Below are 12373 nucleotides of genomic sequence, written 5' to 3' on the forward strand. Positions count from 1 at the left end.
TGACTATTGGCTTGCATTTTTGTTGATATTAAATTGTATTAGGGGAAGATGTAATGATAAATGCCTTTAATTGTTTTTTTTTTTTTTGAGGGGTGGTGGTTTATTGATTTAATTTTGATATCTTGAGATTATATTCATGTACGAGTAATGTTATCATGAAATTATGGGCAAGTGTACATAAATAAACTAAAGGCCCTTTTTATCACCTCAATTTGCATGCATTCTAGTAAAGTACTTGTTATATGACCAATGATATGAAATTTTGGTCTTTTACAGTCATTAACTCAAAACATTTCGAGAAGAAGATACTCTAATGATATATTCACTTTCTTCATTTAACTAACAAAAATTTGTCTTACTTTATACGCATAATAACAATTTAACAACTACTTGTCTACTTGTATAGTTAGTTGTATGAGAGTGTATGACAAAGATTTCATACCTCCAGGTTGTTGGATATTAAGAAGAAGAGTTGTGATGCTAATTTTTTTGTCATATTGTAAAGTTGATGCCAAAAATTATACTTTGTAGATAACTCAATTAATGTCTATGTCACAAGACTTTTGCTTCTTATTCACAAATAAAAGATTTAAAATCATAATATACGAGTATTCTAATTTATGTCACGCCCCATCATTAGTTGACAGAATGAAACGTTAATTGGGGCTTATAATAATGTACAATTGATGTTTATGACCGAACAAACCAAGATCTTCAACAAAAACACTTATGGTTAGGGTTTAGATGAGGCATCTATTACTCATAGATGTTGAGGCTTGATTGAATATAATAATGGTTCTATTACTCGAAGATGTTGATGCTTGATTGATAATAATGGTGAGGTAACTGATAGAATTGTTCATTATGTTAATGACAATTACTTGCACTGGCCTATCAATTGTGCTTGCAACATGTTATGTGAAAGATGAGTTCATTCATATATGCAATAGGAAGAACTTGCAGCAGATGATGGTGCATAGACGCATAGTACATTAGTACATTAGATGTGTGTGTAGTTAGTAGTTACGTCTTATATACTTAAGTGTTACTTTGTTGGTAAGGTAAGGCCTTTGCAATTAAGGAGTTAGGAAACAAACATCTTCTTGCAAGGTGTACCATATAGATCAATGTCAAGGTAAGTGCTACATATTTTGTTGGTAAGACGCTCACAAGTGAGCTATAATGGGTTTCAATACACCCCCTCACTTGAGTGTCCTTAGAAATTCAAAGCTAAGAATATGAAATGGGTCTAGTTAATCCAAACAAATGGAAAGAGAGTTCGGTCCACAAATAAAACCAAAAAAGTTTTCATACTAAAATCAATTAGTGATAGTATGAGTAACTACTCTACTTTATAAAGTAAAAACACCTTCCCTATTTCACAGTTTCACTAATGTGAGACATTAACAAGTATGCTACAAGCAATACCAGTACGTACTCACTCTATTTTGCATTTCTTGCTTAATTTAATAGCTACACCCTTGGTTTCTTAAGGAAGCTCATTAGACTATGCTTTCAATATGGTCCTTGGTCTAAGTTTATTAAGACATGTTCATGATCTGAATCATTTTGGTAAGTTCCAAAATAATCTCCTGGAGTCTTGTACCATATTTTACATCTAATTATAATGTTGCTACTGTGAAATTGAAGTTATTTACTATGGCAAAAGCTAATGAGCCCCCCCGGGGCGTTAGATAAGCGAATTAAAAGTGAGAATATTAGAGTAAAATTAACATTAATTACACCGAACGACGCGTGATTTTGTCATGCATTCCTAACTTAATACCATTTCAACCAATATAATTATTCCTTATCTAACGCCCGGGGCGCTCGTTAGCAAGATCGATTTACTATATATAAGAAAACAGGTCTAAAGTCTAAACTATAATCTTTGGATATGATCTTATCATATTTGAACAAGAATAAGTAATATGAGTAAGTACTTGAACCATGTTTAAATAACCTTTGTAAAAGCCAATATATAATTTCTTCATTTTATTATTTGACATGTTTTGACTTTTAACATTATTCATACAGTTTGCTTTGACTTCTATGGATTTGTTTTTTATAATTACAGAAACTTCAGTCATGGGATCTTGTTAGATAAATTATTAAAGTATAAAAAAAGATTATATTAAACGTGTCAATTAAAAAGAACGGAAAGAGTACATTCATTCTTATTGGAGATCAACTGGTTTGTAGAGTAATCGAGAATGATTGGTTACTTCATATATATAAGTTACAAAACAAATCAATATTCATTTGTGTTTGTGCCTCTCTAATCTCCATGCAAATAACCCGTCATAAAATGATCATAGGGATACATGCAATCACTTTAAGCGGGGATCTAAATGCTTAATTAACATAATCACATATTAACATGATGATTATTGTTCCTATCCCAAAGATAACAAAGAGGTTACTTTCAAATTTGCCATTATTATCCTCTAATAATTGTAATACGAGTACATATTCATATATTTGAAATAACATATAAGTACTTTATAATTAAATATAATCACAAATTAGGCAGTTTTTCTTTTAGAACAGTATGGTCCTACAGAGAGAGTACATCATATGGTACCAAAAAAATACAGAGCAGAGTGACAGTTCACAAGCAGCTAGCTGATGCAACTAGTGCTAACTATTCTTGACCATTTAAAAAAGATGTAATATCAACATTTTGCTCAGAATTGGATATTTTATGTTCCTTTTATTAATTAGTACAACAATAGAAAACAAATAATGCAAATATGCAATAATCTCAAATATCTACTAAATAAACTTGAATTTCAGTTACACGTTTGGTGTATCTATCGTACGTAAACCCAAGGGAGGAAGGGAGGCCAAGACTTGTTTATTGCATCTTTGCTCATTTTAATAGGTCGCTCCAAATGAACAAAAAAAAATGAGCGTAAATGTATCATTATGATATACACAAGTTTATAGTGAATATTATGACGATTACACATTATGTTAACTTTCCTCACCCTAGTCGTGGTAGAGATAATAACAAAACAATTATATGTTCCAGTTTTTGATATAATAACATTGATCGATACTACATTTTGCTAAATAATTCAGTTTTTTCCAACTAGTTTAAACTAATTTTTGTAGGTTGAAGAGAGAAAGGCGATAGTTGGTCAAACTAATACTTGTAATTCTTGTCAAAAAAAAAAAAAAAAAAAAAAAAAAAAAAAAAAAAAAAAAAAACTAATACTTGTAATTCATCTCAAAAGTGTCTTATTCAAATGGGAAAAACAATACATCTGTTTTTCCTCCTATTGAATTATGCACAACTGGATGCATTTACTAGAGATGTGAGAATATCTGTATGACTATGACTGTATATACCTTATCTTCCACAAATGTCAGTACAAACTTGAACTGATGCAAGCTAAACTAAGCTCAACAAGCTAAATTCTCATGCATACCTCTTTTGTCTATTCACAACTATCACAAGTAGGAACCAAGCAAGGTTTGGTCATATCAACGCAAGTCGAAAATTTCAAATCTCAAGTTTGGGTTGATATAAACATGTGAGCATTGTTCATACAATGGCCTCCCGTCGCCGGATTCCTGGTGAGGGTGGAATCCCTTCTCTTCGCATTCCTTAAGAACGTTCATACCGCTAGGATCTGTCAGCCGGAATATACCGTAGTTCCTGTAGGACATCAATAATCAGAGTTACAGCTCAGTAAAATATTCCTGCATCTACCTTGTAGTACAAGTACCTAAACAAAAGTAAAGTAACTTGTCATTCAGCTCAATAATTTGTCTTCCTTTGCTTGTTTTTTACCTTTACTGATGTTTTTCATCCTTCTACATCCTGGTGTATTCGTGCAATATGAGACATTAGCGCTAAGTAGTGACCTAATATGTGTTTGTATGCACTTACGGAAATATTTACCAGGAAAAACAACGATGAATAAATAAAAGACAAGGGCGAACAAATCATTGTATCTTTCAAAGAATCGAATGATATGTCATTCTCAATTAAGCTGTGCTTGTCGTCGTATACTAAATTCAATTTTCTTAAATATCAACATGATGCTCCAATGACTAACTGAGGTAATTAACATGATTGTCGGAGAAACATATATACGGAGTAACTAGTTATTCTTTTCCAAATGCTAGAAGAACAAAAGCATACATGGGCATTTATCTGTTGCACATATGACATATCAAGGCAATGAATGCTAAGAACTTGAAATGACATATGAGACTGCAGAGTGCAGACCTTGTCTTATCAGTGGGAGCCACGACAATAGCGATAGCCTCTGGCACCATCACCTGCATAACAACAGGAAAGCTGATGAGGTAGTACGGCAAATCAACATCAAAATTACCCCAATACCTCTAAAGATGCTTCCGACTTTAGAATAACAATCAAATTGGTTACAAACAATACACAATCAAAATTACCCAATACCTCTAAAGATGCTTCTGATTTTAGAATAACAAATTGGTTACAAACAATAGACAATGAATCATGTGTACCTTTATAGGTCATTCTAAGTTAATCGATTATAGTTCAAACCCAAATAACAGTTAACCTTTGACTCCAAAATGAAGAAACGGTAGACAGTCCCATTTAAAATACGTAGATAAAGATTTCAAAGAGTGTAGTAATTTCAATCAGATTTTGAATTACAGGACAACAGCTATACCGCCTGCACACCCATACCAGCACATCACGAAATAAAAGAAAGCATAGGCTTTGGGATACAACTTTTTCTGTACAAGTCTTTAGTATACATAAATAATAAATTAAATTGGGTTTCAAACACATAAAGGGAACTACCTCAGCTGATTACCTGATATGGATACTGCGTATGTAGATCTATCGATGACATAAAGCAGCTTTGCGAAGGATGTGTCTGGTAAGTAGAAAAAATCAATCAACATGGTCAAGCAAAGATTACAGGAAAAAAATTATACGTTTACAAAGAACAACAATATAGAGGTTAATAGGTTATTTAAGCGGAAGCAAGAAAGGAGACATACATGGATCCATCCTACAGGCAAAAGGGAACGATCATTCTGTATGTTAAAGATGTCCTCTTCATGCAATGCCTGACACTACAATAACAACAATAAGACCAATGCAAGCAACTAAAATAAGATATCATATTGAAGATGCAGAGTAGCAACATGAAGGTATTAACACAGACTCACTGAACTGGAAGTTGATTCCTGCTTTGGTATTATCAACGTGGTAGCGTAGAATGTCTCGTTTGTCTACATGGCCGAATCAGAGAACATGTTAGTTCAAGATTGAGACGGCTGTCATCAGCCAACCACAGTAAAATACTAAACTTAAAGGTCTACAGGCAACATGGACATTTGGACACATATTGAAGCATATATCTAAACATCAAAGCAATTACAATGTAACACTTTATTTAAAAAGGAACTATGCAAGTAGAATTTTAATGAAGGAGAATAATACTAGAAAGCAGGCATAATGCAAAGATGCTGGCTTGGTTTTAGACTTTTAGCGAATGAAATTAGGTTGATTTTCGTGTGCAGAAACATACCAGCAGGCATTTTGTCAAAAATCTTTAAACTTTGGGTTGCCAGGGGATGTTAGAATTTTAAGTAAAACAAATAGAGGAATAAAAAAGTAAGTAAAAGGGGGTGCGTTGAGATATATATAAGAGGCTCACAGGGAGCTTGTACACAAGCCAACAAAGATTAATGGATAAATGGATTGTGATGATGAGCAACACTTAATGGTAACAATGAAGCAAAGCTCCTTAAAGCATATCATTTCAACTAAGATTGAACAGACAAAAGAAATAGAAAAGAATCTTACTAGGGAAGCACCAAGAACCCCACATGTCTCGAGATCCTTGTTGGTGTTGTTACGAGCAATTTCAAGAAAAACCTCCATTAATTGAGCGGACTGATATGAAAATCAAACATTACTAAAGCAACCTTAACATTTGAAAATATAGAGGTATATGATAGAGAGGCAAAAGTAAACCAGAAACGAAGTTTGACACCTGTAAAAGCCCATATACTGTATAAAGTAATTCAAGCAGATTACTTACAATATGTAATTTTTTGAGGCCAAGCATCGCAGATTCTGAATAAGTATATCGTGAATCACCAACTGTTACTTGCGAAACTTGTGCAGCATAAGGTGCAACCTCCGTGCAGGAAATTGCAGCTGAAGGATGATGGGTAACCATTTTCTTAAATCCTGTGTCATATATTAAAACAAGTGATTGATGATTTTTTTTTTTTTTTAATGAGAATAAAACGCAATAGATTCATAGAAGCAGAAGTTGATTGCAGTGAGTTAGAAGTCAAAATATATCAATTAATTTGAGGCACACAGATTACTGGGAAATGAAGGTTTATATTAAACATTTTCTAAACACCTCATATAGTCATATGTAAGAGAAATGCTATGTTGTATCATTCTATTTTATGCCTTGGCTACACTTATTTATGAGCAACTAGCCAACTAATCACAATTCATAAGGTTAACACTAATCTTCTGCAGCTATTTTAACATTAGTCTTATATCTCATGATTTGCAGTTTCACATTGTGCTAAAAAATTTCCAGGTTCAGATCAAATATATCGAGGATACAAATCTCCCAGTACTAACATTTGCAAATGTGACTTCTAACTTCATTGAAGTACAAGTTAAAAACTAAACATTTTCCTCAAGTAGAGGACCATATCTAAAGTGCACAAAGAAGTAGCAAAAGTCCAAGATGCAACATACTTTGTATGAAGAAGGAGAACATGCAGCCTCATAAAGTCCACGAAAAAATTCATATAAATATAATCCATACAATTCTTTCTTTGGAGCTAAATGACTCGGTAACATATTAATCTTTAGCTTTGTTTTGTTATATAATTTAAGAAAATCCTGAAGTCAAGGATCATTCACCATAAGCTTTACTATTACAACAATATTTTTCTCCGTATCATTATTCAAGATGTGTTTAGAAGTATATTTTTTTCAGCTCGCCATTTCATTTATATTTGTGAGGCTAATCTCTGTACTCAATCACCAAACGCCTTATACTAGTGAATAAAAGGGAGTGTAGTGTAGACACATCAGTATTTTCTCCATAAACTATGCTCAAAATACAATCTGAAGCATAAAAAAAATCCATGCACCCCACAGGCCCACACCACTTGGTATGTTGGGCATTGGGTTGCCTTGGTCTTGTTCCTTTCTATATAACCGTTACAAAAATCCGACTATTCTCTTGATGCTTCATGAAGCATCATGATCAATTTGAATAACTCTAAGCTAGCAACATCACATCATTTAAATTAATATACATTCTTTTACTAAATACGCGATCACATCATCTAGTATCTTTATTCCAAACGTCGAAAAAGTCAACATAGCTTTGATGAACAATAAGCCTAAGAAAGCATGTAATCAATGATAAAAATCACTAATCTTCCAACAACCCATATGGGAATAAGGAATATATCCATTCAATTGATATGCCTAACCCAAACAAGAGATTGTCGGATACAAATCTATATTGATAAGGAAATGCTTGCAAAACAACATTCATTACTAAACTCCCTCTGGTTTTTTTTTTTTTTTTTTTTTTAATGTATCACTTTAATACTTGGTAACTTAATACTACGAGTATATTTATCATTTTACCACTTATACTTTAAATCTTACTTCAATTATTTTATCATTTCTCTCTTTTCTATGTTCTCTCACGTAAATTCTCTTTCATGATCTTCAACTTATTTTTATACTAAAATAAATTCTTCACCCACTTATAATATTATATACCTCTCCTAAAACTCCGCACATCACTAGTGAATAAGTGTTACATTAGAAAAAATGGAGGGAGTATGTTACATGGAGACAGAGACACGGGCACGATTACGTAACGATACATTTAGTTGCAACTTTTTTTATAGGTGGATACTCAATCTGTCCAAGCTTGTGACAATGTTTTTGTCTATACAATTGACATTAAACATGCCAACTTCTAGAAGTGTTCGTGCTACCTAGAGTAAAAGTTATACTCAAAGTTACTCCATAATTAGTTACTAGAGTGCATACCAACATCTAATTATATCAAACAAACACAAAACATATACCATTGTTGATTGTCAAATTTTAATAAACAATAGAGTATCAATTAAGGAGGGTGATCAATAATTCAATATCCCAATTAGACCAGTAATTCAACTAATTGCAAATTGGCCCCACTTCAAAGAAATGGGAAACACCTTATAAAATCAACAAATACAAGTACACAAATAAGGAAAAAGAAAAGCCCAGACAAATATCATTACATCAAGATCATATAAACCGAACAAAAGGTAAAAACTTTATAAATTATAGCACCCATAAGATAGAATAATCCATCTAATTAATCAAAACAAGGTAGAAATTATCATATCCTTGAAGCTTTAACAGGATAAATAATGATTTGAAAGTTGAAGCATGATGAATATGAAAAGATGAGATTTAGAAGAGAGAGAATTACATACCTTACAAGAATCCTGTGATTGATGTCAGTGGTTAATCCTGCATGCTACTCAATTGGAAAGAGAGAGAGAAAGAAAGAGAGGAAGAAAGAAGAATTGGAGAATGAATAGGTCGGTTATTGGTGTCCTCTGTTTCAGGAAATGTGTAGTTTCTTCAAATAAGAAATTGGGTAAATTTTGGGTATAAACACACAAAAACTTTGTGACTTTGTGGACCATTTGTTACACAAACTTTTAAATAAAACGGATGTTCAGTAAATTACTGAACATCCATTATAAAGTGACAATAAAAGGCGCAAAAGTTACACTTAAACGTACAAAAGTTACTCTAACATATATATTAAAGTTATTTATGATTCATTGATAAATTTGACAAAAAGTGATACTAAATTTGACAAAAGTGACACTAAATTTGACAAAAGTGAACTCGATGTACAGTAAATTACTGAAAACCGGGTGTATTCAAAAGTGATTGTTATTGTTAATTCGGATAACAAACAAATCTTGTTAAAGTCAAAAACAATTTTTTGGGGGTTATTTTAGCCATTTACGGTAATAAAAAAAAAGTGGCAATATACTTGGGACCTCTTTCGATTTACTGAACTAACATGATTGGAGATAAACTGAGTTGAACTGAAATGATTTGTTTATGACAGAAGGAAATTAAAAACTGAAATGAACTAATTCGAGCTGAAATTAATTCTATTTAGCTTATTAATTCTATTAAGCTAAATAGAACTAATGATTATGTCACTTTTTTAAAATATAAAAATTAAATAAATAAAAAAAAAAACTATTTAGCTTATTTTTTGGAAGTACGTTGAATAGTTTTTTTTTTTTTTTTTTTAGCTAAATCAATTCATTAATAAAGTCTTACGACATCTACTTTGTATAGTTTTATTGGGAATAACATGCATCATTTATATAATATAATGTATATAGTATACTGTTTATAAATATTTTCAACACAACTAATCACTAATGATTTTTTTTTTCTCAATTGTAGTTTTAATAATTTTTGCATTATTATTTCATTTTTCATATATGCATTGCATTTCTTTATTCCACGAGTTGCCTCATTTTATATTTTATCACAAATTAATTATAAGAAGAAAAAAAATTATTACTTCATGCACGGGCCCTAATCTAGTAAAATTTATTAAAGTGAAATGAGTGGATACATATTTAAATGCCCAATGTAAAGTTGACAAAGAAGACATTCCATCTATTTAAAAAGAGAGCAACCATTATGTAATATATTCATTTCAATTAATAAAATAAAATCCAATTCTTCCAAATCAAATTGAACTTTCTACAACAACTTATCAATGAATATGAACCAATCATTTATGCTAGCAGTCAAATTGCTCCAATTTAAATGGCATTAGATTGGGTCAGGCTGAAAACCATACGGGCGCATAATTTTAAATTGGGCCTAAGAATGGCACATGAGCCTAATTGGATCACCTTCTAAAAAATTACTTCCCGGTTTTTATAAGATGATACCGTTTGACTTTTACACTATTCACACAACACGCTTAGACTCGTTTTTGTGGTTTATAGATATGATAAATCATATTTATGTGAGATCTTATTTGAATCGTTTCAATGTATATTTTATTAATATTCACTTTTAACAATTTTCAATATTGATAATTAGAGATATTAATTGTTAAAAACATGCGTTGGCAAGTGTGATAATAGAAATGTTTCAACTAAAAAAAAACAGAGGAAGTATATTGCATCTCAACACGTAGCTTTGTGGGCTTGTGGGTTTGTTTAGACCAACCCAAAGCATGCAGACATGACTACATGAGGCACAACCTACACATAATCATCTTCACCTGATCACTAGCCTTTCTTGTTAGGCCGAGTCCGAGGATAATGATGTAGACACAAAGTGTAATCTTATTATATGGTAGACAACACCAATCTTCCAAGAAGGTTTAGTTTGCATATTTTTGTTGTTAATTCTTTTTTTTTTTTTTTTTTTTGGCGTAAATATGCACCTAAACAATATGTAATGTGTTAATTAAAACAAATGGCAAAACACAAGATAAGATAGAGAAGTCTTACTAATTAGTTATAACACGTAGCCTTAGAATTCCATGCATTTTCCATTATGCATGAAGTAATTTCGTATGATTGTATCTTCTCAATACCTTAGGTAGTTGGTCTATCCGCATATTTAATTTAGTGATTCAGCTACAAGTTAAAGGCACTCTTGGCATGATCGATGCGAGGTATTAGTTAGGCCTAGTTCTAATCCATCTAGTTAGTTATTAGTTAATTAACATCCTTTTCTTTTCTTTTCTTTTTTTTTTTTTTTCTTTTTCTTTATTCTATTTTTTTTTTTTTAATTTTTATTATACTACACCCATTAATAGTTATCTCATAATCTACAACCTTAAGATATTATTTATGAGATATAAAAAATTTCAAAGTTGCAGATAATCATTAACGGAGGTAGTAATTCATCGGTAAGCAACCTTTGTAGTATATTCTAGACTTCATTTAATTTGCATAGATAAGACGTATGACCATTGTATGAGTTGGATTGATGATGAGATATGTCATGGTTGATGAGTTGAAAATCCTACATATATTAAATAAGAGACAAGACCAACACATACTAATATTGTACTCAATCATTTGGTAATGAACATTATATTAGTTATATAAGATAAGCTTAACTTTCTATATATATCAAGTGAAGGCTCTAATTAGACTTACTAATTAATCAAGTAACCTATACTAAAAGCGAATCTAAGATGAAATTTGTCACGATGTCATTAATAATTTTCCCTCCTTTTTGCACTTTCCTTTTTTTTTTTTTTTTTTTTTTTTTACCAAATTTAAATGACTTCCATTTTATAAGCTACAATAATACTTATTTCTATTTTGACAACATATCTAATCTAAACATACCAATTAATATTTTTTTTAACATATATTCTATATACTTTAATCTTTTAGTTACAACTTACAAGTATACAAACATAGATTAAAAATAAGGTATTAAATATATCATTGTCCAAGATTATTATAATATTAAGGAGTATCAATTTTTTCCTCCAAGCTCCAACATTAATCATTTGACATTAATCGTTATGCAATGTGATTATTAAAATTAAAATAAAAACCGCTACTACTCACTATAAATACATTTTTAAAAAGTTGATTATGGAATACTAATTATCCTAAAGTAATATAAATCAACTAAATTTTCATTTAATGCCGGTCAAAGTGTGTCAACAAAAATATAAGGACAAATGTATATGAGTTCCTATACGGGTACTAACCTTTTATTTTATTTTTTTCCCTTTTTTTTTTTTTGAAGACACACACGGGTACTAACCTAAGCTTATATTTTCGTTTTATCAAAAAAAAAAAAAAAAAGCTTATATTTTCGTTTTCTTATATAAAACCTAATAGCTTCTAAATTTCTATTAATAAATTATTTTTTATAAAATTCAAAACAATAACCTTTACGCATTTGGTATAAATTAAAATTCAAGTTATTTTGTGACAAATATTTTTTTTTGGATAAATTGTTAAATTAACAACCATTCTTTATTCCCCTCAAAAAAAAAAAATAATAAATAAATAAAAACCATTCTTTATAATTTTTTTTGTAAAGTTTATATAATTATAACCGTGCATGGCACGAGACTTAACCTAGTTAACAATATACATCTATCTATATTTATGGTTTAAAACATGTATTTAGAGGTCTAACTAACTTACAACAAACAAAAACATCAAGTACGCCTTTAGTGATATAATTATGAACGAACATGCCTCGGGATCATATCACAAGTAACTCGATCATAAACCTACCTCTATTAATCTTCTTAGAATTGATAGAGTATAAAAC

The 12373-nt window shown here is 30.7% G+C and overlaps 1 protein-coding gene across 1 annotated transcript; it reads right to left on the bottom strand.

Moving 5' to 3' along the window:
- Positions 1-3322: 3322 nt before the first annotated feature.
- LOC145642512 (AMSH-like ubiquitin thioesterase 2) lies at positions 3323-8633 on the bottom strand. The gene is made up of 8 exons (XM_081693748.1): positions 8500-8633; positions 6057-6208; positions 5819-5908; positions 5179-5241; positions 5008-5082; positions 4818-4880; positions 4241-4293; positions 3323-3664 (listed from the first exon to the last, which is right to left on the bottom strand). Exons 2-8 carry the CDS (start codon positions 6195-6197, stop codon positions 3490-3492), a joined length of 660 nt encoding a protein of 219 aa, XP_081549874.1. The 5' UTR covers positions 6198-6208; positions 8500-8633; the 3' UTR covers positions 3323-3489.
- Between the last annotated feature and the right edge of the window lie 3740 nt (positions 8634-12373).

The sequence above is a fragment of the Chenopodium album genome, chromosome 1, assembly GCF_948465745.1.
Source record: "Chenopodium album chromosome 1, dcCheAlbu1.1, whole genome shotgun sequence".
Taxonomy (NCBI): domain Eukaryota; kingdom Viridiplantae; phylum Streptophyta; class Magnoliopsida; order Caryophyllales; family Amaranthaceae; genus Chenopodium; species Chenopodium album.